This window comes from Papio anubis, chromosome 10 (assembly GCF_008728515.1).
Source record: "Papio anubis isolate 15944 chromosome 10, Panubis1.0, whole genome shotgun sequence".
Classification (NCBI taxonomy): Eukaryota; Metazoa; Chordata; class Mammalia; order Primates; family Cercopithecidae; genus Papio; species Papio anubis.
This window is the reverse complement of record NC_044985.1, coordinates 111,019,265-111,047,049: the sequence shown is the minus strand read 5'-3', so window position 1 is coordinate 111,047,049 and position 27,785 is coordinate 111,019,265. Positions and strand designations below refer to the sequence as shown.

The window sequence follows — 27,785 nt, the reverse complement described above, 5'->3', positions numbered from 1 at the left end:
ATCAGTGGCTCCCAATCCTGGCTGCATGCTGGACTAGTCCAGGGAGTTTTTACAATCTACCAGTGTCCAGAGCCCTCCTCCAGACAATGAAATCAGAATGACAGGGTGGGACCTTGACGAGGCCATTACAGAAGTTCCTAGGGATTCCAATATGTAGCCAGAGATGAGAGGGATTGGCCCAGAACTTTTGGATTTCTCCAAAGAGATACAGTATAAGTACATGAGACAATAATTCATGGCATCAAGGAGAGATCATTGTTCCAAGAGTCAGGAAACCAGAGTTTCAGTTCCCCCTTGCAAATCTCTATGAGTTTGTTCGGGGTCTCCATTTTTCCCTTCATAATCCCATTGAGATTGCCAGTGCCTTGTACTCCCTCCTCCTGCCTCCTCCAAGTATTTCCATGACAGATTTGAACGTTATGCTTTGCTACATAAAGATAATTTAATTACCTTCCCGGTATACCACCTATGAAATAAAAATATGAAGAGTAGGAGACATCCAAAAGTAACAGCCCTATGAAAATGAAGAGATCTCCCTTCCCTTTCCTCACCCATGTCAACTCTATAAGCACATGCTATTTATTACCTTGAAAGAAAACCAGAAATATGTTCAGCAAATGCTCTGGGAAGAAATTTATTCTTACCTTGTGGGCCACGAACTCCTTTGGGCCCTGGTGGGCCTGGAATGCCTTCATCTCCCTTTTCCTGGTATGTGTCATAATATTCTGTCTTAGAGGAGAAAGAAATGAATACAGAGAAAGGATAGCTATTTATGGACAGGTCACCAAGCATAATTACTTCAGTTTCTTCATTTTGGCCCAAAGATGGCTGCCTTCTTTTCCTGAATTCATAGGTTTACATGTTAGCAGGTATATGATAGTCACGTAAATGTAGGTGGAAAAATTTAAATAAGTAGACCTTTGTGGTGTCACAGTATCAGATATTTTATGGGCTTTCAATTAGAAACACATTTTATGATGTGACTCAGGTTACACACCCACGTTTATATGTACACATTCATACATACCTATGTATGTGTGCATATGTATAGAAAAATGAAAGTTTCACAAAATAATGACTTATTCTTACAACATATGATCAACCCCGATACTTTTTATTCTATTCTATTTTACTTTTCAAAAATGCTGGTCCTGGTGGACTGACTGATTTTCATTTTGGAAGTGTATGGAACCCACACATCAAAAAATACTGTATTTATTGTTTCTTTAAATTCCAGGGAACCCTTGGCCTGCAAGAATCGAAGAATATTGTTTCTGACATGCTCAGTGGACCTACTGCCAGTGTTCTTAACCATTTCCTTCCTAAGTTGAACTTCTTTTGAGGTTAGTAGAAGCTGCAAACAGAGTTATATGGAATTGAATCTAAGAAAATACACAGTGAGGAGTGCTAAGAATTCCTCTGAAATGTAATGAAAACATAGATTTCTTTTAACATTCAGTACATTTATCTTGAAGGAAGCAAGGTGGAAATATCAATGATTTTTAAAAAACCTCTTTGCTTTTTCATATGCTAGATGGATCAATTACTTTGTTGACTTATTTAAGATGAAGTAACAAGAGCCTTGTAGTTAAGCAATATGTATAAAATCACAAAAGTATTGTATTAACAATATAACAATAATGTCCACCATGAAATCTGTAATGATATGCTTGCACCTACCAAGTGCTGGGCACAGTGCTAAGTGATTTCACAAAATAACTCATTTAATCTTCCTGGGAACTCCACCAAAGTATTTTGGGACTGTTATAGTTTGAGTGTGCCCCCTCCAAAATTCAGGTGTTATCAATGTGATAGAAGTACGAGGTAGGGCCTTTAGGAGGTAATTAGGCCATGAGGGTTTCTCCCTCATTAATGGGATTAAGGCCCTATTAAAAGAGGCTTCGAGCAGCCTCAGGCCAGCTTGCCCTTCTGCTTTCTGCCATGTGAGGATGCAGCCAAGAAAGCCCTCACCAGACCAAGGGCCAGCATCTTGATTTTGGACTTCCCAGCCTCTAGAACTGTGAAAATAAATTTCTGTTATTTATAAATTACTCAGTCTCAGGTATTCTATTGTAGCAGCACAGAACAGACTAAGACAGGGGCTCTATGCATCCAAATCATTTGCTTTCAGTGTAAAGATGCAGATTTCCAGGCCCCACTCCAATTCCTGAGTTACATTACTGAGCATGGGGGTCTGAGAACTGCATTTTTAACAGGACACTCTTTCCCCTCATGAGCCTTTTGCCACAATGTGCCATTTTGTTTAACCTGCATGATCGTTAAACAATGGCAGCCTTGCTTGGCGCACTGAATGTGAGAACCACTGTGTTTTGAGGTAGGAGATGAATGGACACCAGCACTCAGAGTCTGGGTCCCCTTTCTTCTCTTCTTCAGCTGCAGAATCACGGAATATAGAATGTGGCTGTTCTGCAGTTAGGAGCTGACATCAAATACATGTCTGCCGGGAAGGGGAGCACTGCCTGCTACACAGAGCTTGGGCTGGAATGATTGCTTTTCACTGACCATGTATTAAACCCGTAGTTTAGCATCTGCTGCCTAAAAGCTCAGGACCCGGGCCCAGGTGCAGGGGAGGAGAAGTTGACTTCTTCATCCCTTGTTGCCTCACTGTCCTCCTCTACCCTGTAGATGCAGGATCACCTTGGGCCTGGGCTGCTTAGACAAAGCTTTTCGTCTCTTCCATAGCCCAGCATGGGCATCACTAGTACCTTCCAGGGACCAAATAGAAATATTTACCCATGGTCAAAGGGACAAATAGTGACCAGCTATTTTCTGCCCTGGTTTGATAACAAGGTAAATGTTACAATCTCTCTCTCACAGTTAATGAGAGACACTGATTCAAAATTTCCTTGCTACTTTAAAGAACTTGATCAAAGATAGCATTGATACTGTCTTTAATCACACTTACTGGACCACGAAATCCTGGAGGGCCGGTGTCCCCTTTCTGTCCCTACAGTGAAAGACAATTACAAATTGTGAATATGGTCACCCAAAGTATTTACATATAAAAAGCAAGATGTACAGTTAAAATGAACAATATATTGATGTTTATATGTCATGTACACACCAAATGAAAGTTAAAGGGACACTGACTTTAAACTATTTTCCTGGAGAGCCTGTATCTGGGTAAGGAATCCTATCTACAAGATTGTACAGAAGTTGCTATTGCCCTGGTTGTTCTCCAGGTTTCTTTCACAACACCATCTTCAGTGCTCGTTCATGTACATTTCTCATTCCTGTGTTCTCACCCTGGTTAGAGGCACAGGAATATCAGACTGTGGGTTGTATGCATTTCCAAATGTCTTAGCTGTAACCAACCCCCTTTCCTTCAAGAAGGCATTTCAGAATTCTACTGGAAGTGATACGGTTAAAGGGTAAATCTTGAATCTGCACATATACCTACATATATAGCCATGTGCCACATAACAATGTTTGGGTCAATGATGGACTGTGTATATGATAGTGGTCTCATAAGATTATAATACCATATTTTTACTACTCAATTTCTATGTTTAGATACACAAATACCCACCACTGTGTTACAATTGCCTACGTTATTCAGTACAGTAACATGATATGCAGGTTTGTAGCCTACAGTAACAATCTCTGCCATCTAGGTTTGTGTGAGTACACTCTATGATGTTTGCACAATGACAAAATCACCTAATAATGCATTTCTCAGGACATATCCCTATCTTTAAGTAACACATGATTACACATGACTTGAAAATGTTTGTAACATATTGTCAGAAGTACAGAATACAGTTCACAACTAATTGACCACAAGCTTTCAATGTATCATGACTCAGATTGAGACTCATGAACTCTAGCCTATGCTTGATCTCAAATAACCACAACCTTCCTACAATTGTAGGTCTTTTTCTACCTCTTCCTCATGGGAAGCTGGAATCTCACTGGTCCTAAGTCAGACAGCTTCAAGTACATAGCACAAGTTTAATATCTTTTCCTCAAGAACACCCTTCAAATGTTTAAGTAAAGTTGCCACATCTCTCTTTTCTTCTTAACAGACCTAGTAGCGTAATTGATTGAAGCCTGTTATTGTAATCCGTTGTACTTAGGTCCAGGATGTAGGTAAAAGTAAAAGCATAGGCAAAACCCAACCTATTAAAAATAGGATATTAGGGAGAGGGTTACCTTAATGCCATCTTCACCTGCTAACCCAGGGAAACCCCTGTTGCCCTTGACTCCCTAAAGAAAAGAACAAAAGGAATGAATGGGTCAGAAGACACAGGAGCCAACTGCTTCTGGGGGGAACAGGTGCAATTTGAACTCCTCTGAAACAAAGGAATGTGCTCAGATGATCTCTCTTCACAGTGGAGATGTAAAATATGATTCCCAAGTGCAATTTTTAAAACCTGTAAGCTTTTTGTTTGTTTATAACTATTTAGTGACTTTTAAAAATCCTTCTTCAGCTAGTAGGACTGACATTTTTACTACCTCCATGGGCCAAATCAAGTCTATACCTCACTTCCGGGGAAGCCAGGAACGCCGTCTTCACCGGGTTTTCCCTACAGAAAAAACAAAAAACATGAAGTTTGATAAATATGGCTAACTTTACAAATACGGAAATCTTAAGTGATATGACCATCTCCTCTTGACTTCAGGCATGAAAAGTCTGAGTAGAGATCCTCACCCAGGTGTTAGAAGGAAAAACTATTAACCACAGAATACACAATGGCCCTCTCTTTCCAGGGAAAGCATGGGAAACTAGAGAAATGGGAAACTAGAGAAATGGGGAACTAGAGAAAGTCAGAGAAGGAAGGAAGGACGTTAACAGCCAAACTTAAATTAGAGCTGATGCTGTTCATCCTAAGCTTGGAAGGAAAATAAGAAACACACTGGGCAGCGAAGTAAATAAGGAAGCCTAGAAAAGGGAAGGTGTTCACAGTCCGTTTATTCATTTGTTTGAAATATTGGTAATTCCTTGGACTCCAGGTGTGCCTATATTTAAATACATGTATAAAAGATATAGTGTGGTATCTCAACCAGCAGCTTGGATTGACTTTTATGGTATTTGCCCTTCCTGATAAAATTTAAAAATCACGTTCATTGAATATTTTTTTTTCCTTAGGCAAAAAAATATGTTTTTTGCTTATGTATAATTTTTATAGATTTTACTTTTCCAAAAGTATAACTTTTAGAAATTTAACACAATATATGGATTTAAATCTTTCCAAAATGGATCTGGGTAGGGTAGTGGGGTCCTGCTGCTTCCGTTTTTCCAGCCACCCACTTCTGGTCACAGAGTGTCCTATATCCTTTGTGGGGGGCTGCTCTTCCCTCACTCTGGGTGGTTCTGATGGCACTGTCAATCTGAGTAGCCCACTGCCCCACTGGCCTGGCCAATCATAGTACCCTTTTCTCTTGGTCACAGCCTTTTTTCCAGAGGGAGAACAGATATGACCAAGCTGGGCCAATGAGATGAATTCCCTGGGATTTTATAAATGGACACAGGGAGAGAGATGCTCTCTTTCTTCTCTAATGCCATCAGCCTGAAGTTGTCTGCTGGAGGGTAGCTCTTTCTTTCCATCTCCCCTGACACGGAAGATCATCTGCCAGAGGAAAGAATGAGGCTGATATGCAGAGAGAAGCAGAAGTGAGATGGAAAGGGAGTCCTGCCCTTATTTTTTCAGGCTCTGAAGTCCTTGAACCCTGTTTTAGCCTTGAACGTCTTAGATACTTGAGCAAGTAAATCCTGCCTCCCAAATCTTAAAGAACAAAAATTTTTAACTGGAGCTAATTTGAGTTGGGCATCTTGTTCCTGTAACCTAAAGAGTCCCAAGTCCTGACTAATCAAAACTGCACATGACACCGAATTTCCAAATTTACCTGCGGGCCGGGGTCTCCAGGAGCACCCTTTTCAGATCTATATGATTCTCCAGGCAGTCCCTGTATTAAGCAGAGCTATGTCAAGTTTTATGAATTACTGATTTTTTTACTTACATTGATTTTTATTAATTTGTCCCTTTTGGTTATTCTGCCATTTAAAAACATGTTTAAGTGCTGAATCATCTAAGAGAGAAATCTTATTGATGAATAGTAATTAAAAAACAGATGCTAAAAAAGCTGATGCTGAAGATAAGTCATAAGATGGGCGGCATTGGATGCATGTACAACAGTGCAAGGATTTCAGCAAGGAGTGGCTGTAAAATAACTCTAGTGTATTCATGATCTCTGCGGTCAAATGTTACTGTATTTTAGCCAATGTTAAGACTTAAAAGCAATAGCTGCTGTGGAGTAGCCATTCTTTTATTCCTTTACTTTCTTAAAAAAAAACAACTTAAGACAAAACACACATCAAACTAAATACTAGGGCTCTACTTTGTGTGTTGTGGGGACAATATAACTTTAAATAACCTACTGAGGGTCCAGGAGGTCCAGGCTGGCCGATGGCTCCCTTGTCTCCCTTTTCCCCCTTGAGGTCCTGCCAAAGAAACAGTTCAACATTGTTACAAATGGATGAAATGAGATTTCACTGATTCAACAGTGAGACAAATCCTCTATCTGTTCAATAAATTGGGTTTACAAACTATGAATGTGCCTTATGTTAATACAACCCAATACACCTTCCATTTCTCACATTTCAAATTTTATACCTGTGAACTCACTGAGACTACCTGCAAAATTTTTTTAAGTATCTTTTTTTTTTTTTTTAAAGTCTCACTCTGTTGTCCAAGCTGGAGCCTCAGATCTTCCCCGTGTAATATTTCCAAGATTTATGAGCAAAGGACAGGAAGGAATAAATCCTGGATGTTCTGGCTGGCTGAGGAAGCTGGGCTGAACTGGGCTTAGATAATAAGAGCTTGTAAAAGAGGTACAGAGTCACAAGGACTTCGTCCTAGACACGGGAAGGCACAACCCTAATCATAAAACTGAAGAATTACCGTTCTGTTATCTGGGCCAGTTAGGGTCACAATAACTGTTCCTGGTGGTCCCGGGGGTCCTGTTAACCCTTTCACACCCTAAAGACAAAAACACTTAGGAGTGAGAAAATAAACAACAGCATCACCATTTCAATGTTACTACATTTGAAAGGTCTACTTTTCCCCTTTAGTGCTTATATGAGAAGATAGAACAAATGAAGGCCCATCAATTTCCGCTTGGCCAGTAAGTAAACGGTATAGGCTGATATGCTCTGGGACATAAAATATCTTGCCTGCTAATAAGACACAGTATTTAAATTACCCGGTCTCCTTTTTGTCCTATCACTCTTTCACCCATGTGACCCTGTAAGAAAACACAAAACCAAATTATTTTCTAAAAATAAATATGAATAAATAGTCTAAACCCACCAAAGTTCCAATATTTGTAACTGAGCATTTCTATTTTAACTTTCATTTTAGAATGACAAATTATTTTAGCTATTTCTTAGAGAAGAGCATTGATATGTTTCTTTTAGAGGAGGAGCTCTTGAGGTGCAGAAAGCTTAAGGGATTAAGCCGAAAGCTAACATGGCAAATGCTGACACGCAGTGGTGTGGGGGAGGGAAAGGAACCCAGCTCAGGGCATATTTTTCTGGCTCTGCAGTAGCTAGTTTTGATCCCACTGGCCGGCTGCTTAACTTCCTGATGCCCTTGTTTTCTCGTTTTAAAAATAAGAATGGGTAGCTGCATTTCAGGATTCTGAAATTCAATACTTAATAGAGAATCTAAGAATAGAATTCCAGCTACCCGACTTCACTGGTAATTTAGTGACATGAGTCTAATGCGAATAGTTTCTTCACTAATGATGGCTGATCTGTCATTTCAACTAATACCTGCTTGCTTTTTCACCCCTGAGTATGCAGATCTTCCCCTTGTTAGACCAAAGCTGAGGGGAATCAAAACACTTTAAACCTCAGCTCTGCCATGTACTGTCTATTGGACAATTCACTTAACCAGAACCTATCCATCTCTCAGGGTGTGTGCGTGCATGTGTGTGTGTGTGTGTGTGTATTTGTGTGTATCAATAAGAAAATAAATATGAAAGTGTCTTAGAAAATACCTCATATAAAAGGCTACCCGAGCCAGGCATAGTGGTTCACGCCTGTAATTCCAGCACTTTGTGGGGCAGAGGCGGGTGGATCACCTGGGGTCGGGAGTTCGAGACCAGCCTGGCCACCATGGTAAGCCCCCATCTCTACTAAAAATACAAAAAAAATTAGCCAGTAGTGGTGCTGCATGCCTGTAATTCCACTTAGTCGGGAGGCTGAGGCAGGAGAATTGCTTGAACCCGGGAGATGGAGGTTGCAGTGAGCCAAGATCACACCACTGCACTCCAGCCTGGGCAACAGAGTGAGACTCCATCTCAAAAAAAAGAAAAATAATAATAAAATAAAAGGCTACCTGATAGTAGGGGATACTGTGCTTAGAACTAATTTCCTGTTGGGGCTCAACCTCACTCAATATTTTTATAATTAAACTAACAATTGCACTTCTGTTTCTTGTTTGTTTTTGTTGTTTGTTTTTGTTTGTTTGTTTTAGATGGAGCCTCTTTCTGTCACCCAAGCTGGAGTGCAGTGGTGCTATCTTGGCTCACTGCAAACTCCAACTCCCGGGTTCAAGCTATTTTCCTGCCTCAGCCCCCTGAGTAGCTGGGATTACAGGCATGTGCCACCATTCCTGGCTAATTTTTGTATTTTTAGTGGAGACAGGATTTCATCACATTGGCCAGCCTGGCCTCGAACTCCTGACCTCAAGTGATCCACCCGCCTCTGCCTCCCAAAGTGCTGGGATTACAGGTGTGAGCCAATGCGCCTGGCCTTGTCTTAACAGAAACGCATGCAAGACCCTGTGTAATGAGCACACAAATAGTCATCCTTTACTTACTAGCATAAGACCCGGTTGGCTTTGTGAAGCAGCACACTACAAAAACTCAGAGGATAATGTGCTGTGTGAGATGATCAGAAATGGAAAACCTGTGGATTAAGAATCCTTGCATTTTTCCTGGTAAGTAGCTTCTTATAAATTGAATTAAGACTCTTTGTATCAGGGATCAAGTTACTGAAATGCAAGGAGAAGAGAGGTGAGAGCAGCTAGCCATGCTCTTCCCTGCTAGGAATCCTTGTGAGTTCCAGAGCGGTACCTAACAGTGACCCACATGAAGAAGCAGGCCAGGTTTGACTTTGAGATTGAGTAGGGTGTGCTAGCTGTTACATCGTATGAACGGTAGTCTACCTTAGGTCCTCTAGGTCCCATGGCTCCTGGAAAGCCCTAGAAAAATCCACAAATGAAAATCACAGCAGGAAATGCATCCAACCAGAAAAATTCTTTTAATAACTTGTTAATAATAAATAATGAATCTATTAGTTGGCGGAGTCTGTAGCAAGGATGACTTGATACTCACAAAGAATCCCGGAGGACCAGGTGGGCCAACAGGCCCAGGAAAACCTGGAGGGCCTGGCAAACCCTTGAAATTGAGAGAAGAATAAGAGTAAGTTTAACTTTACTTCTCACTTAATAACAATGTCCATTAATTAAATGCGTTAACATAATAAAATCAGGAGCGCATAACACCTCCCTTTTCAGTGGCTGCAGTTAATGACAACAAATATCAAAAAGTGTGTTGCCATGTGTAACAGGCTGGCAGGACCATCTGCACAATACCGTTTCTAAAATGACCAGAGTAGTTACTTTACTTCAGATGTTTCAAAATTTTGCTTTTCTCTTTCTCCCCTCCTTTTTTCTCCTCCCTTTTCCTTTCTCTCTCTCGTTTTGGCCAAGCATACTCCTACGTTAGGGCCTGCCACCTGCTCTCCATCTGCCTAGAATCCCCTTTTCCCAGGTATCTGTATGACTCACTCCCTTTTCCTTTTCTTGTCTTTATGTCATTGTCGTCCTTTCCATAAAGCCTTCCTGCTTATCCAAAGTTGTAACCCACCTTCCAACCCAGACACTTCCTATCCTGCTTTCCTGCATTATTTTTATTTTTAGCATTTATTACTCACACACCATAGAGTTACTCATTTACACTTTTTTTTTGTTTCCCCCATGAGAATGTAAGCTCCATAAAGGCAATATATATACATTTTAAGAGACTGGGTCTCACTATGTTGCCCAGGCTGGTCTATAACTCCTAGGTCAAGAGACCTTCCCGTCTCAGCTTTCCCAAGTAGCTGGGACTACAGGCACATGCCACCATGCCTGGTTCATAAAATTTTTAAATATCTATCTATCATCTATCTATCTATCTATCTATCTATCTCTCTCTCTCTCTCTCTCTCTCTCTCTCTCTATCTATCTTCTATCTATCTTCTATCTATCTATCTATCTGTCTATCTATCTTCTATCTATCTATCTTCTATCTATCTATCTATCTTCTATCTATCTATCTGTCTATCTATCTATCTATCTATCTTCTATCTTCTGTCTATCTTCTATCTATCTATCTTCTATCTTCTATCTATCTATCTATCTTCTATCTATCTATCTTCTATCTATCTATCTATCTATCTATCTATCTATCTATCTATCTATCTATTTTTTTTTGAGACAGAGTCTCATTCTGTCCTTGGGCTGGAGTGCAGTAGTGTGATCTCTGCTCACTGCAGCCTCTGGTTCCCAGGTTCAAGTGATTCTCCTGCCTCAGCCTCCCAAGTAGCTGGGACTACAGGTGTATGTCACCACACCTGGCTAATTTGTGTATCTTTAGTAGACATGGAGTTTGACCATGTTGGCCAGGCTGGTCTCAAACTCCTGACCTCAAGTGATCCTCCTGCCTTGGCCTCCCAAAGTGCTGGGATTACAGGTGTGAGCCACTGTGCCCAGCCTTAAATCTACATTTTGGCTGATTTGTGCCCTGCTGTATTCCTAGAGCCTAGAAATAGCCCCTTGCACATAATTGGCAGGTAAAAAATATTTCTTGTATAATCGAATGTACCATCATTATATCTTCAGCATCATCACAATGACTAATACATAGATGATAATCAATACACATTTAAAGAATGTATCAATATCTCAGATTACTATTATCTCTTCTTCCTGGATCCCTGCCTTCAGCATCTGGACTCTTAAATGTTTTCTAAACAAAAAAAGCGAGAGCCACCATATCTTGCATCTCTTCTCAGAAGCCTATAATGGCTCCTAATTGCATCATTCTGCATTTTTTGCAGCTCCTAATCTAACTTCACATCCTCAGTTGGGATAGCTTACCACACAGGAGTCCAACAGCCTCAACTCAAACTCACTTAGGCAAATATCCCATCTCTACCCAGGAATTTCTACATATAATTCTGAATTAAGTTGAAAGAATTCCAGTTAATTGGCTGGGTGTGTTGACTCACGCCTGTAATCCCAGCACTTTGGGAGGCTGAAGTTGGTGGATCACCTGAGGTCAGGAGATCCAGACCAGCCTGGCCAACGTGGTGAAACCCCATCTCTCCTAAAAATACAAAAATTAGCTGGCCATGGTGGCCTGCGCCTGTAATCCCAGCTACTCAGGAGGCTGAGGCAGGAGAATTGCTTGAATCTGGGAGGCGGAGGTTGCAGTGACCCAAGATTGCACCACTGCACTCCAGCCTGGGCAATAGAGCCAGACTCCTTCTCAAAAAAAAAAAAAAAAAAAATATATATATATATATATATATATAAATATATATGTTATATATGACATATGTGTAAATATCACACACACACACACACATATATATATATAAAACTAGTTAGTTTTGGTTATATATAATTATAAACTGAAAGTTAGCACTTGTGGTTTAGGTCTGTGAAAAGGTCGTTTTGAATCACAAAGTAAAGCACACACAGACCCAAAGGCAGTTGCGACTCTTTGTATCCCTTTTGGATCATACTCAGGCTACGTACATATAAATCAGAAAAGCAAACACTTCACCTGGAGAGCATTGCATTTAAATAAAAAAACTTTATTTTCTTCATTATCTCAACTTCAACTGGAGAGAGTTGCATTTAAATAAAAACCTTTTATCATTATGCAAATTTTAAAATAAGGCTGTTATTTTAAATTACATTTTAAATGATATTCAATGTGGATACAAATCTATCCTTATTTGCAACAAATACAAATTAAGTGGAACATAACTATTCCTGTTAGATTCAGGCCAGTTTGGTGACTGAGAATGAAGAAGAGGATGAAAAACATACGCAGATCATCTTTGCATGTCAGCATCATGTAGTTTTCCAGAATAGGGTGAAAGCTTTAGAAGGAAATGAGGCCAGATATGTAAATAGAATAAATAGGAATTTCTATTTAAAATCCTCTTAAGAGAGTGAGACGAACCTATGGGGAAAAAGAGAGATGGAGGAAAGAGAGGCAAAAAGAGAGAGAAAGAAAGAGTGAAGAACTGAGAATAATAGGGACCTTCTCTGAAGTGCTGTACCTGGGGTCCTGGAGCCCCTGGCAACCCGGGGTCACCTTTTGCATCAAGTTCTATATCTTCTCCTTCAGCAGGAGCACCCTTGAAAATGAAGAAGCTCATCAAACATCATCAATGTTATATTTTCAAAACCCCTCCAAGTGCTTATTCAAAGTTATACTTCTTCAAAGATAAAAGTGCTTTTCAAGATAGATACTCAGAGAAATGATTTATGATTTTGTAATTATTCCATTATGAAGATTTCAAAGCAATTTCCTATTTTCTAAAATCAAAAATTTACAGTGGGCCCAGTACAGTGGCACATGCCTGTAATCCCAGCACTATGGGAGATCAAAACAGGCAGATCACATGAGGTCAGGAGTTCAAGACCAGCCTGGCCAACATGGCAAAACCCCATTTCTACTAAAAATACAAGAATTAGCTGGGCGTGGTGATGTGCACCTGTAATCCCAGTTACTTGGGAGGCTGAGACAGAAGAAACGCTTGAACCCAGGAGGTGGAGGTTGCAGTGAGCTGAGATCATGCCACTGCACTCCAGCCTGGGTAACAGAGCAAGACTGTCTTTAAAAAAAAACACCAAAAAAACAAAAAAAAATTACAGTGGAAAGAAGAAAGATGCAAGGGTAATAAGTCATTTCCCAACACACCAAAAATAGCAATGTGGGGCCCTGAGCATGAGGTCAGTTTTCTTCTCCAAGACCCTATTTCCTTAAACAATGATACAAAACCTGTAAGACTCTTTATGACAAGAGCCAGAAGGAGCTATTTAATAGGAATAAATATCATGTCCCAATTATTATTGTTTCTGAATGATTAAGGTCTGGATTATGAAATCTTATTTGTAATGACTTAAGTCTCTTTATTTAATAGAAGTCTTTTTCATATGTACAATTAGAGGTTTTCAGCGACAGCATTCCACCAATGACTTACCTTTTGTCCTTTCAAACCAGCAGCACCCTAGGGAAAAAGCAGCCTATGAACAACTCGAGGAAAATCAAACGCACACACTCCTACTTGGTCTGCTCTGCCCTCTCTCCTGTTGTGCATCCTCTCTTCACCATACACCTCCCACGGGCTTACAAAGCAAAGTCTTCCCTTAATCTTTTACCTCCCACCAGATTGTCCTGTCTTTCCTTCGTCTCACCTGTGAACTTCCCATTTCCTTCATTTCCCACCCTTTCCTCAGTTCCAAATCTGCCCCCTGCTCCATCCTGCCATGGAATTGTCCCTTGCTAAGGTCAGACATGATATTGATGTTGCTAAAACCAATGCCAACATGTCAGTCCTCCTCTGATTGGACTTTGCAGCCGCATCCAGCAGCTGTCTGCCACTCCCTTCTACTACAGTAGGTCTTTCCTGGACCTCCATAATACACCCCTGCTGGTTTTCTTTCTCCCACCAGGGCCGCTCCTCCTTTACAGGCTCATTCTCCTTGATCCCAACATCACCGCTGGAGCTAAGTCTCAGTTCTAAGCCCCTTTTCTCCTCACTGTGACTCCTTGAGTCACCACCAGCTGGGACCTCTTCTCTGAGTGAATCCAAGTACCTCTCATGCATCTCCACTTGGATGTCTCAAAAGCAAAACAAAGTCTCAACTTCTAACCCTACGTTCATAATGCATGTATTCATCCATTCCTTAACTATTAGTTGAATGTCTACTATGGCTACCCCAGACTTCCCTAAAGTCATGACGGATTTGTGTATATGGCCATATGGAGTAGACCACTTTTATTTATGCTTTATGTCTTTAATGGGGATTAGAAATGCAAACCTACCGGGATCCCTCGGTAGCCCAATGTCCCTGGGAGTCCTGGAAACCCCCGCTCACCCTAAAAGACATACAAAGTTTGTTATTATTCTTAGTTGTTCTAGAATAGCCTATTCAGATATTTTTCCTGTTTCTCGCTTCCAACTTTGCAATGGTAAATCTAGACAAAGTAACCCAAATTCCTTATGGCTACTGGGTCATGAGGCTGAAGACCAAAAAACCATTATCTTAATTAAAAACAGGATTAGAATACTGTTTCTCAAATTGTGCATAAATGGCAAAGTCTAATTGCGCCAAGAACTTTTTAATTGCTGTTTCCTTCAAACTTGAGTAATTAGTTCATTCATGGCCACCATTCTGGAGAAAAGGAGAGCTCAGTTCGAAAACAAAAGGAGGTGAGTGAACACTGAAAAGCTCAGTCATTCCTTCTCTAAAACTAATTCTGCACTCAAAGCTTTGATTTCTGATTTATATACACAGCCTCAGATGAAAACAACCAGTTGAGCTCCAAGTTTTCTTTCTGTGGGAGAACTTTCCTTAAAAGACAATCAGAAAGCAAGCAGTGCGAAGAAAGAAAATAGGAAGTTTCCTGGCTCCAAATTGTACTGTTGGTTCTGGTCTAAAGGAATGTTTCAAGGGAAGCCTGTCTTCCTTTCATTGCCACTTCACCTTGATTTAGTCATTCAGCAAAGCATTTATTAATCATCTTCTGTGTGAAAAGTACTTACCTTAGAACCATTGCATCCTGGTACACCGACGAGTCCATAAGGCCCAGTATTGCCTGGGGTGCCCTGGAAGAAGAACAAGTCTCAATGAGGAGGGTCATCCCAAGAAACAGCACTGAACCCAAGGGAAAAGAGGGACTGATTTAAATAACTCTTGAAATATAAATGATTATTTAAATGGTTAAGTAGGAAATGTACGTTGTGGTTTTATGTATAATTCCAGTAACAACAAACTAAACAGGCTGACTAAAATGAAGACTTATCAAGTTAGATGCAGGTCTTTAAGATAAAGCAAAAGCCCTTTATCCATAAAATTAAAAAGTCCCTTAACACACTGTTTTAAGCTGGGGAAAAAGGAAGGGAAAAAGAGGAGGAAAGTATGCACAGATGAAACTATTTTATTATTCTATGCTATTAAATACAATCATTTCATTCTATCCTATGCTATTCTATCAGCTTGTAACATATAGTTTCCTTCAGTACCTGTGGGGGTTTAGTTCCAGGACCTCTATGAATACAAAAATCCACGGATACTCAAGTCTCTCATATAAAATGGTATAGTATTTGCACATAACCTATACATATCCTCCTGTATACTTAAAGTCATCTCTAGATTACTTATAATACCTAATATGATGTGAATGCTGTGTAAATAGTTGTTATGCTGTAATGGTTTTTAAGTTTGTACAATTTTTATTGTTATTTTAAAAAAATAGTTTTGATCTACAGTTGGTTGGTTGAATCCATGGATGTGGAATCGATGGATATGGAGGGCTGACTTACTATATAATTTACTAATTATCCTACCCTATCCTATCCTGTCCTGCTTGTATTTCAGGAAGTATAGTTTGACTCATATGACACAAAAATCTACACACTAATATAATATACCATCCTAAGGTGCTATTTCTTCATGTAGGGAATGCATTGGAACACATTTTCTCACATGACAATTTTGACATCTTTATTAAAATGAGCTTATTTTTAAATTTTCTAGCTACGGATTTTTCCCATTACTTACTGGAAGTCCAGGAGAACCGGAAAATCCTGGCAATCCAGTTATTCCCTGAAGACATAGAAAAAAGGAGGCGGTGACCAAAAAAAAAAAAAAACTTTAAAAATGTTCAATATATAAACATAAATTTATTTACCATTGCAATAATCTTTTTCTGCAACTGTAACTGGGAATAGCTCGAAACGATTGGGAAAACAAACACCAAAGCTTTAACAAACTTTTGTAAATCTTACATTTATGTAACTCTTAAAAAGATATCATTAAGATTAGTTTTGGCTCTTTTGGATAGATTCCTAAGGTACAATTTGCGTACAATTAAGTGTTCCAGTCTTTTGAGAACAGCTTAACTGAACAGTTTAACGAATGCTGACCTGCGTGCAGTTTTATATACCATCATCCCATTAGACACAGAGCATCTCTATCACTCCAGAGGTTCCTTCATGGCCTTTCTTGGTCCGTTTAACACTTGCCTCTAATGTGGTAACCACTTCTTTGACATCTACCATTACAGATTAGTTTTACCTGTGCTTGAACTTCATCTATGGAACCATACGCAATGTACTTCTTTCTGATATTTGTGTAAATCTTACAGTGAAAAGCTGATCTTTTAAAAAGAATGAGTTCATCAATGATCAGGATGGACTGGTTGGACTACTAACCCTTACACCTTTGGGACCTCTGAGTCCTGGAAGTCCTGGAGAGCCCTAGATTCAAGTAAAAAAAGAAAAAGTAAACACTCTGAAAATTATTTGGCGCTAAGAAACCCATACATGAAACCCAGTCTTAGTCACATGCCAAGCTGTTTTGCCCTTCTGATTATTTCATCGTTAATAAGATTGAATTGCTTGCTTATTTCATTGGAGCTAAATTGTTTGTCAGAAAAGACAAAAATTCATCCAAATCCTTGCTTCTCAAAGTGGGGTTTGGGGCCTGCAGCATTAGCATTACCTAGAAGCTTATTAGAAATGTAGAATCTTAGATCTGCCTCACCTCCCAGACTATTGACCCAGAATCAGAATTTTTAACATGATTCTTTAGTGATTCTTGGACACTTTAAAATCTGTGAAGAGCTGCTACAAAAGTCCTAATTAGCCTCACAGCTGCTGAGGTCTGATAAAAATGAATGACACAACTACAGTGGTGGATGAGAATGGCAGCCAGTATTTCTGTGCACAAGAAACACTCTATTAACAAAATGTGCCTCACATGCACAAGGAAATAAATAGCCAAGTAAGGACTGCCTGAACCAGAGAGAAACTTGCTTTGGGCATGTAATGCATTCAGTTCGACGTCCTGTTTCTTGGAGAATAACCTTAAATGGTGACTGTTTCAGCTAGGCCACGTGGTGTGAAAGTTTCATTGTCCAAAAGCCATTTTCATCATTCCGGAGAGTTTCAGTATGTTTTGATTTTTAATTTTGTTGTTATTATTTGAGAAAAGGGTTGTTACAGAATCCTCTGAGATTGCCCTGTCCAGGCCAAAGTCAGTTTCTCCCATCTATGGTGGAATTCCGGGGTGCATGGCTATGTTCAAGGCCAAGGCCATTCCTCTTCCCTACGGAATTCTATTCTTGTGATACAGAAAGCAGAAGGTTTTATTTGCAGGTTTTACTTTCTCATTGTAAACTTTTTTCATGCAGAAAATATTTAAAATTAAGATAGAAATCTTGTAAATCTAAAACATCTTTTTGGTCAGGTTTTAATATTCTCTGATTATCTGTCTTTGATTGTGTTATCTTTTGTAGCTATTAATATATATCTGTAAGCCTTATATGCTTTAAAATATGAATCTGTGACAACATAGCACTCAGGTTTTCTGGATTAATTTTCTGGAATGCCTGCACTCATATAACCCATACTAAGTGCCACGTGTTTTTGACTATTTTAATGAATTTCAGCGTCTCTAAAGAAATGCTGAAGAGAATGAAACAGAGTAGGCTATAGACAACAATTTTTTTTAAAAAAGGAATTGGCATTAGGCTGATCTAAGTCCAGGGCTGAAGTGGCAAACTCGTTCTACCAATAGAAATGGAAGAAAACCTGGGTCCACGCCCTAGAAGAAGTCAGTGTTCAGTTTCTGCCCAGAATCCGAATGACTTTTTCAAAATCAGGATCAGAAGTAGAAATGGACAAAAAGAACACATACATGAATATGGTAGACAGGGAAATGGCAGAATTACTGGAAAACAGCAAGCTTTTGCATTTTACATGTAAGCTGTGGATGTGGTTTCAAGAGTTTGATTCTGGCATCATATATGTGACATAAGAAATACATATTTGTTCTGTGCCTTTGGTTCCTGACACAGAGCTCCTAAAACCCCTTCTAATATTCTGAATGATAGGTGAGTAAAGATCATCTTTTGCTCTAATATTTGGTGTTTGACCTCACTTGGAATATCCTGGGTGATAGAAGTGTCTTTGTTCTAAGGAGGCGACTCTTGGTGGGCTCCCAGATGGGGACTGGTCATCAGAAAGACCAAGCCATGATTAGAAGCTTGAAACTTTCAGCTCCAGCTGCACCCTTCAGTGAGGAAAGTGGAGCTGGAGATTGAGTTTATAATTGATCCTGCCCACATTATGACACCTCCATAAGAATCTCTGAAGCATGACGTTCAGAGAGCTTCTGGGTGGGTGAACATTCACCTTCCAGGAGGGTGATGCACCTCAACTCCATGGTGACAGAAGCTCCTGCACTTGGGACCCGTCTGGACCTCCTCCGTTGTATCTCTTCATCTCTCGTTCATATCCTTTATAATAAACTGGTAAATATTCCCATGAGTTCTATGAGGCTCTTTAGCAAATCATCAAACCGGAGGAGGGGGTCATGGGAACCCCTGATTTATTTGTAGCCAAGTTGGACGGAATTATAGGTAACTGAGGTCCCACTACTTATGACTAGTCCTGAAGCAGGGACAGACTTGTAGGACTGAGCCCTTACCCTATGGGGTCTGCACTAACCCCAGGTATTTAATGTCGTAACTGAATTGTTGGGTACCCAGTTGGCAACTAGAGAGTTGGAGAATTGTTTGGTGTGAGGAAAACCCCACACACAATGTCAAACCAGGTTTGAACTCTGATTTTGTTCCCTGTGATCTCCATGACCCAGGAAAAATTACTCAAGTGCTCTGTGTCCGTTTTCTCATCCATGTAGTGGAGGTAATTATGGGAACTACGTTGTAAGTCACCACAGTCATGATTTGTGGGATCAACGTGAGGTGTAAATGAGATCCAGGGAGAAATAAATTGCCCAATGCCTGGCACAGAGTACATATGCAGTAGGATGGCTTTGATTTTGATTATCATTTACACATTCCATACATTATTCTAATACATATATATGTATGTTTTTTTTTATTTTTATTTTTTGACAGGGTCTCGCTCTGTTACCCAGGCTGGAGTACAGTAGCATGATCATGGCTCACTGCAGCCTCTGCCTCCGGGGCTCAAGCAATCCTCCCACCTCAGCCTCCTGAGTAGCTGAGACCACAGGCATATGCCACCACACCTGGCTAATTTTTGTAGTTTTGGTAGAAACTGGGTCTCCTTATGTTGCCCAGGTTGGCCTCAAACTTGTGGGCTCAAGTGATCCTCCTGCCTCAGCCTCCCAGAGCAATGGGATTACAGGCATGAGCCACTGTGTCCGGCCTGTAATACATATTCTAATATATTATGAAATTTTTAAAATACCCCGTATAGATCAACTATAATTATTTTTCATAGCTCGTTAGTTGGTTTAGAGCCTGCTGGAGGTCAGTAGTCAGGGGAATGAATGTGTGGGTGCGTGAGAAGCCAGGCTTAAGTCTAGCTAATGTCCACAGCAGGAAAGAGTACTCAGCAAATCCAGTGGTTATGCAGTTATTTAGTAAATCCTCTAGGGTATTTATTTAAACAAAGGCCTTTGCTGTATCACAGACTTTAGGATAAGACTGTGTGATGAGTGTGAAGGGTCGTAGACTCTGGATATTTAAGGGACCAGAAGGAAAAGAGAAACCCACAAAGGAAGCGAAGGATGGAGAGACAGGAGAAATACAGAAACAAAGACAGACAAGTGTTTCAAGGAGAGGAGAGCGATCCACATAATTTGAAACTAAGCAGAGGGGTTCAGGTCAGATTAAGACACAAAAGTATGTATTGGCATTGCTCACTTGAAGGCCATTGGTGATCTTTGCTGGAGTGTTTTCAGAGGAGAGGTGGTAGCAGGCAAATCATTACTAAGGATTGAATAGTAGATGAACTACAGGCAGCATGTTTGACTATTCTTTTAAGAAGTTTGATAGAGAAAGGAAAGTCAGGGAAAAGAGAGCAATCATTTGGGCACAAGACCTAAAAGATGGAGAGGAATTTTGTATTATGATGGGAAAATAGTTGCATGTTTAAGAACTGAAAGAGGAAAGCAAATAACAAAAGAAAAGCTGGAATGTCTGGAGAGAGGGGAGGCACCTCGTGGAACAAGGAATTCCGAGGATGGGGGCACAGGTGTTTGGACAGGTCTTGAATAGAAGCGAAAAGGGCTCTCATTTTTCACTGTAGGAGAAATAGAGGTAGGAACAGATGCAGATGTAGCCACTGTGTAGATTAGGGAGGGAGATGGAGATGAATTTGAGCCACAGACTTGAAGCTAATGATCATTTGCAATAGTCTTGGAACAGGTTGCGGTTCTATGTGGCCAGCTAATACTGGGGACCAGGAGTTCGCCATGCACCTAGCAGTTGGCTAAGATGTGGAATTCTCTCCAGGTTTGCAACAGCCCAGGGGGTAGGTATGAAGAGGGTTAGGTGGGTTGGGGATTTTCCAAGCTTGCAGGATGACATACCTTGGGTCCCTGTGGTCCAAGCAAGCCTTCAGGACCTGTGAATCCTTTCTGGCCAGGAGAACCAGGGGGTCCAGGAAAGCCTCTCTCCCCCTGTTAAAATCAAAACAAGGTGAGAAACATACAGAACAGCGACTATCCAACAATAAACACACCAACAACCATTCTGTTCTCTTGTTTATGACTTCATGATGACTCTTTGCATATTTTTTCCTTGGATTAAAAAATTCATGATTAGCACTCAGGAGTGACTGCATAGGTAACCAGAAAGCTACCAGTTGTTAGTATTTGTCTATAGGCTTGAAAGTGGTGGCTCTTGGTCTTGTAGAAACTTGACTTTCCCCCACGGTAGGGCTATGTAGAGCAGAGCTTAACGGAGAAGGAATAAAAAACGAAAGGGAAAGCCCAGGAAGAAGCTTCAAGGTTAGTGGAGTGTTTGTTGTGGGATGGAGAGACAGTGAGGGTCAGGTGCAAGAAGGGGTTTGGGGAGTGTGCATAATTACTATGTAGCTTGAAAGAACGCCGCCAGGCAGGTTATGAGTCTCAGCCCTTTCTTTAATACACAGGAGTTAGTAATCTGCTATTTGTGTGGGAGATGCAGGAGAGGTAGCAAGGGTGGCATAACCAAAAAGGTGTGAGCTCAGTAATGTTTTAGAAGGAGTCGGATAATATTAGGAGAAAGTACCTAGTAAAAGTGAGTGAAAGTATTTTAAGCCCAAGGCTTGACACGGTTCTACCAACAAATAATCTTCTCATGGATGTATATCTTGGAATTATGTTTGTCCCTCAGTGTCGGCGGGGCATTGGTTCCACGACCTTCCCCCCACACGTAAACCTGTGGATCCTTAAGTCTCTTACACAAAATGGCATAGTATTTGCATATAACCTAGAACATCCTTCCGTATACTTTAACTCTCTAGGTGACTTATAATACCTAATACAATGCAGATGCTTTGCAAATAGTTGTTATACTGCATTTTTCATTTGTATTATCTTTTATTGTTGCACTGTTATTTTTTATTATCCCCCCTACAAGTATTTTCAATATGCCATTGGTTGAATCTGACGATTCAGAGCGCCTGGATAAGGAGGGCCGACTGTACTCTTCAAAAGTAAAGGCCACCGGCTGATTTGGTTAATGGGTCAATTTAGTTACACAATTGGCAAATTAAAACAAAAAAGAACAAGTCAGCTATTTTACATTGTGTGTGTGCACACACACTCAATAAGAAGAGAAATAAAAGAATGTACTAGACCCCTCTCGCTACTCGGTTACTTTTATACACCCTAGAAGAGCATCTTGCAAGTAGTAGAAGCTCAATAAATGCTTCTTGAATGCAAGGAGAATCACAGAGAAAGTGCTTCTCAATGGGAACCTGAATTTTAATACATTCACGTATTCAAGAAAAAACCTAAATCCAACTACATGTGAATTATGAAATAAGTTAAAATAAGTATAATTATTATAATTAGCATACACATGATATAGAAATTAGTTTAGATAAAGAGCTTTAAATATGTTCTTAAAATATTTTAAAATAGTCATCCTTCAATATTGTTAAACAATTAATTAGTGTCTCTGAGGAAAGGGTTTGGTAAACAAAGAAAAAAACTTTAGTTCTGCCTCTATCTTAATTATCACAAATTGCAAGTTAATGGAGCGAATTAATGAGATTTCACGGCATTCCTTTTTTTCTTGAATTCTGCAATGGAGCTACTTTCCTCAGCTGAAGTTTTGCCTCAACCACGCGCTGCTATGGGATTTCTCCACCAGGGGGCGAACTTGAACCAATGCTGCAGGACAAAAATCTGTGGATTTCAATGTTTATTTTCTGTCAAAGTGAATGAGTCAATTTGTTTTCAGTTCTTCTCTTGCGTTTAGCAACATTGTAAATAGTGTATACATATGGAGACTTGTCATAAACTTTTTCTCTCTCATTTGCTACTTATTCTTTACAGACCAAGAGAGTTGTAATTTAATTGCCGTTGTATATACAAGGTATCTGAAGCTTCCTAGATGACTTTTTTTTTCTTTTCTTTTTTTTTTTTTTTAGGTTAATGTTTATATACAATTACTTTAACATCGGATTTGGGAAATGTAACAACATACTGCTGATCTTTCTGCTACCGATGAAAGAAGAAGGTGAGTTTTACCTTGTAGAGCTTTACAGTGTAAACAAGCAGTATTAGGTTTTGTTTTTACCTTCTCCCCTTTGGCTCCATCACAGAAGCACTGGCCTTTGTCTTTACAGACACAGCCCTAGGAAGAGGGAAAGAGAAAGGGTTTTGTTTAGAAACAACTGAATAAATCCCAACGGGCAGGGTAAAAGCAAATGCATTTCTCTGTTCTTTGAGTATTGGACACTATCCGTTAGGAGCCAGGTGACTTTGTAGCGATATATCAATATATCAATAGAAACACATCAATATATCAATAGAAATAAAGCAGAAAACTGAGAACATGTTGCATAAGGGAGAAATGTCGGATAAGAATACATCATTTGTATTGTACTTGGGAATTTTAAGTGTTTTTCTCATCACTTTTAATTACCTTTGTACCAACCTAATAATCTATATATGGAAATGACAAAGTCAGCTCTCCTTTTTTTCAGGATACTGTCTAATTGAATCATAAGAAATTGCAGCTGTCATAGGTAGAAAGTGGTCAGATACTGGCAAATTCTTAGGTTTTACATAATGTTCATATATGCATATGTGTATATGTGTATAATGTATATATACCTCTTATGTAGAACACAGGGTATTTGGTTGGTTCCATTACTTGAACGATTTTTTTTTTTTGCCATTACTTTCAATGACAAAAGCCACAATAACTTTTGCACCAACCTTACATATATTTGCATAGATTAATATGTAATATATTCTATAGGTGATATTAAGGTTTTCTTTGACTTAAATAATGTTTAAGACTGAGAAGAGGATCAATATCCATTATGCATCTTTAAGGAGAACAACTAGTATCAGAATGTTCTTTCTTTTTTTTATTCTCAAATGTTTTGAACAACAGAATGTTCTTTCTTATAAAACCAAAACCAAAACAAAATATTCAGCCGTGAGTTAGACATACCTTATCCCACCTAAGTAGTCACTGTGACACACTTACCCCCCAGCCCTCACACCTATGCACATACTAGCTACAATGGACATCAAATTTGTAAAACTTTTATCTGCCAGCAGAGGAATAAATACAGAAATAGTTTCAAATAATAGACTTAAAATATGTTTTGGCTGGGCACAGTGGCTCATGCCTGTAATCCCAGCACTTTGGGAGGCCAAGGCAGGCAGGTCATTTGAGGTCAGGAGTTTGAGACCAACCTGGCCAACCTGGTGAAACCCCATTTCTACTAAAAAAATATAAAAATTAGTTGTGTGTGGTGGTGGGCTCCTGTAATTCCAGCTACTCCAGAGGCTGAGGCAGGAGAATGGCTTGAACACAGGAGGTGGAGGTTGCAGTGAGCTGAGATCATTCCACTGCACTCCAGTCAGGGTGACAGAGTGAGACTCTGTTCCAAAAAAGAAAAAAAAAAATGTGTTTTGACATATATGCTACATATTATATGGTTATACATTAATCCTTTGCTTTATTATTTTTTCTTCAGATTAATATTAACTGAAAATTAATTTGCTTTCTCCAGAAAATATGTTGATAGCAGAGGCCAGGCACATCTAGGAGATATACTGGGTGGTTAGTAGGGAAAATAAAAAAAGAAATGCTAGATATTCCTAAGGTGGAGAATTCTATTTATACAACCAAAACAAACAAACAAACAAAAACCCACACAAACAAACAAGAGTGTCTTTAACTGAGTATCTTTCCTTAGTCTTGGGCAGTAGGTCTTGCTGTCATTCCAGGAAGAGAGCGCATAGTAATTTTAAGACATTCATCGTTTGACACTCATCAAGTTTATATACATTGTAATTTATAGGAATGGAAAGTACTGGGTATCTACCCAGAGGAAAATAAGTCATTATACGAAAAAGACACTTGCACACTCGTATTTATAACAGGACTCTTCGCAATTGCAAACATCTGGAACCAGCCCAGATGCCCATCAATCAATGAGTGGATAAAGACAATGTGGTATATATACCATGGAATACTACTCAGCCATAAAAAGGAATGGAATAGTCTGGGCACGGTGGCTCACGCCTGCAATCCCAGCACTTTGGGAGGCCCAGGCGGGCAGATCACCTGAGGTCAGGAGTTCGAGACCAGCCTGGCCAACATGGCAAAACCCCCTTCTCTACTAAAAATACAAAAATTAGCTAGGCGTGGTGATGGGCATCTGTAATCCCAGCTACTTGGGAAGCTGAGGCAGGAGAATCGCTTGAACCTGGGAGGCGGAGATTGCAGTGAGCCGAGATCGTGCCATTGCACTCAAACCTGGGTGACAAGAGCGAAACTCCGTAAAGAAAAAAAAAAAAGAAAGAAAGAAAGAAAAAAAAAAAAAAGAATGAAATAATGGCATTTGCGGCAACCTGGATGGAATTGGAGACCATTATTCTAAGTGATGTAACTCAGGAATGGAAAACCAAACATCGCATATTCTCACTTAGAAGTGAGAGCTAAGCTAAGCTATGCGTACACAAAGGCATAAGAATGATACAGTGGATTTGGGGAATTGGGGGAAGGGTAAAAGCGGGGTGAGGGATTTAAGACTACACATTGGGAACAGTGTACACTGCTCGGGTGATGGGTGCATCAAAATCTCAGAAATCACCACTGAAGAACTTATCCATGTAACCAAACACCACCTGTTCCCCCATAAGCTATTGAAATAAAAAAAGAGAAAGTAACTGACTGAGAAGGAAATTCTATAGTCTCCACAAAGTTGCATATTTGGTATTTCTAGAAGACTAACTCATTGCAATTTTCCTCCCAAATATTTGGGATCGTGAAGTCATGTCTTGACTAAATGATTTTACTCTAGTCTTTCTGGACTTTTAAACTTTAATGCTCATTTCAATCACATCTTTTAAATATACTCTACTAAAACTCAACATGTGGATTCCCAGACAGCAGCATCACCTGGAGACTTGTCAGAAATGCAAGTTCTTGGAAATGCAAGTCTTCAGAACCCCCTCCCACCCCCCAGCATGCTACTCCCCCACAGCATCTGGAAGAGGCAGCAGGGCCTCCAAAAGGAAAGCCTGAGTCCTACACCCAAGGGTACCGATACTGGGTAAGGAAGCTCAATCTGGGCATGGACCTTGGGCTCAAGTGTGCATGGAGGTAGCTGGCCACTGTTTTCAAATGGACAGTGATCACCTCTGATTCTTCTGCCTCCCAGATGCCACACAACATCTGGATTCTGAGCCTCTAGGACTAGAGGGAAGAAGAGCATATTGGCAATTCTCTAACCTGTGAGAAGGTGTAGGGGCCTTGAGACAGGCTTAATTTTATTTCTTGGAGTAGGAGTCACGTTCACCATATGCTACTAAAATTCTTTCGGTCTTGACTTAAGCAAATAAGTGTTGATCTTCTCCAGATTAGACTGGCCCCCTTTGCCTATACACTCCCATTGAACCTTTGCAGTTAGAAATTCAATGTGTATTTTTTCTGATGACTGTTTGTCCCAGGAGAGAAGGAACTGTGCGGTCATATTCACACTGGTATCTTTGGCATATAAGATGTCCTCAACAAATGTTTGTGGATTGACTGGATGAATCAATGAGTGAATGGACAGCTGGTTTATTTGCATCCAATTTGAAGGCATATGAATTGCTTTGCTATTTGATGGGGTGCCATGATGAAGATATTTTCTGTATGTATGAATTATGAACAACTATGATCAAAATGGCAAAAAAATGGAACCAGAGACTTTGGCTATTTTAACACATGTTAAAATTAACACAAGGCTAATTATTTGTTAGTTGCTTGGATTAAAAGAAATGCTTTTGGAAAAAGTACAAACCCAACCCTCAGAAGAGTTCACAAACAGTACCGTGAACACTGGTATCTCCTCCCATCGAAGTTCACCAACTGTTTTGTTGTCCCACCTACTCCATCTCTCTGTCTCTCTTTCTCTCTTTCTCTCTCTCCACACACACATACACCACTGTCCCCCCAATCATTCAAAAGTAGACTGCATGCAACATGACACAGTACCCCAAATACTTCTGTATGCCTCTCCCCCATCTAATTACAACCCTTATCCCCAAAACTAAGAAATCGATGTTGATACAATAACTTCAGGATACCAGTTTTTAAATTAGATCATCAGCCTTATACAAGGTCCTCAATGACCATAGAAAATGAAAAACTGTTGAAGTTCTAGCAAATCCATTATTTTATGCCAGAGATTTTGTCAGTGCTGTCACCCGCAGTCAACACCTGAGGCCCGATATCAACAAGTGGCTCTCACGGTTGCAAGAATCCTTAGGACCCACTCGGGTGCTCAGCAGTCAGGTGTGGGGCTCTGATGTGAGTGTGCTGCTCCCATGAGTCCTCCCTGCCTGGCGTCTGCCTTCCCATCACCACCTGCCGCCATGAGGAGTCTCCTTTATTGTCATCAAAATCACAGTTCTTGATTTTTTCTTTTTGTTATTGTCCCTCAGTTTGAGTCTTGAACTTTTAGTGGTAAAATATTTAGTTTTTGTTGTATTTGGTTTGTTTGCACATTAAGGTAGAATTTCTATTTGATAGTTGAGTACCAGCTTATTAGTTAATTGAAAAAGTTAAAGGAAGAGTCAAAAAACAGAAACATGAACACTAGTCAACTTAAAATATATAAATGCTCACGAATTCTGTAATCTTGTGAGATAGGGTCCAGGTTGTTCCTTTGGGAATGGGTCTGCTGTTTAGAGTTCAATGGCATCATTCTTGCTAAATCACATCCACAGTGCACCATCAACAAATTCCGGTTTTAGAATTTTTTTTTTTTTTTTTACAGGCCAATTGCTTGTGGGGGCCAGGCATGGTGGCTCACTCCTGTAATCCAAGCACATTGGGAGGCAGTGGCTGGTGGATCACTGGAGGTCAGGAGTTTGAGACCAGCCCGGACAACAATGTGAAACCCCGTCTCTACTAAAAATACAAAAATTAGCAGGGTTTGGTGGTGCATGCCTGTAACCTCAACTACT

At 39.9% G+C, this 27,785-nt stretch overlaps 1 protein-coding gene and 1 long non-coding RNA gene across 7 annotated transcripts in view; one reads left to right on the top strand and one right to left on the bottom strand.

Annotated features, from left to right (window-relative positions):
• COL4A3 (collagen type IV alpha 3 chain) overlaps window positions 1–27,785 on the bottom strand; it is a 147,392-nt gene that overhangs the window by 53,177 nt on the left and 66,430 nt on the right. For 5 of the 6 annotated variants that reach the window (XR_004176728.1, XR_004176727.1, XM_031651897.1 and 2 more), the window contains exons 2-19: window positions 22,885–22,941; window positions 20,685–20,774; window positions 16,532–16,576; window positions 15,879–15,923; window positions 14,861–14,923; window positions 14,140–14,193; window positions 13,295–13,321; window positions 12,368–12,445; window positions 9,364–9,426; window positions 9,195–9,230; window positions 7,225–7,266; window positions 6,924–7,001; window positions 6,401–6,463; window positions 5,869–5,928; window positions 4,503–4,547; window positions 4,174–4,227; window positions 2,927–2,968; window positions 645–729 (exon numbers count right to left, since the gene is read on the bottom strand). Coding sequence is in view for 4 of the 6 variants with exons in the window: in XM_031651897.1 (XP_031507757.1) it covers window positions 645–729; window positions 2,927–2,968; window positions 4,174–4,227; window positions 4,503–4,547; window positions 5,869–5,928; window positions 6,401–6,463; window positions 6,924–7,001; window positions 7,225–7,266; window positions 9,195–9,230; window positions 9,364–9,426; window positions 12,368–12,445; window positions 13,295–13,321; window positions 14,140–14,193; window positions 14,861–14,923; window positions 15,879–15,923; window positions 16,532–16,576; window positions 20,685–20,774; window positions 22,885–22,941 (1,027 nt within the window). In the remaining 2 variants the exon portion in view is untranslated. Of the gene's footprint in view, window positions 1–644; window positions 730–2,926; window positions 2,969–4,173; window positions 4,228–4,502; window positions 4,548–5,868; window positions 5,929–6,400; window positions 6,464–6,923; window positions 7,002–7,224; window positions 7,267–9,194; window positions 9,231–9,363; window positions 9,427–12,367; window positions 12,446–13,294; window positions 13,322–14,139; window positions 14,194–14,860; window positions 14,924–15,878; window positions 15,924–16,008; window positions 16,577–20,684; window positions 20,775–22,884; window positions 22,942–27,785 lie in introns of those variants that run through there. The other variant, XM_031651899.1, reaches the window with a different exon arrangement.
• Window positions 273–27,636, top strand: LOC103876573. The gene is made up of 3 exons (XR_635856.4): window positions 273–1,343; window positions 22,736–22,824; window positions 27,596–27,636. It is a non-coding gene; the product is annotated as an uncharacterized LOC103876573 (long non-coding RNA).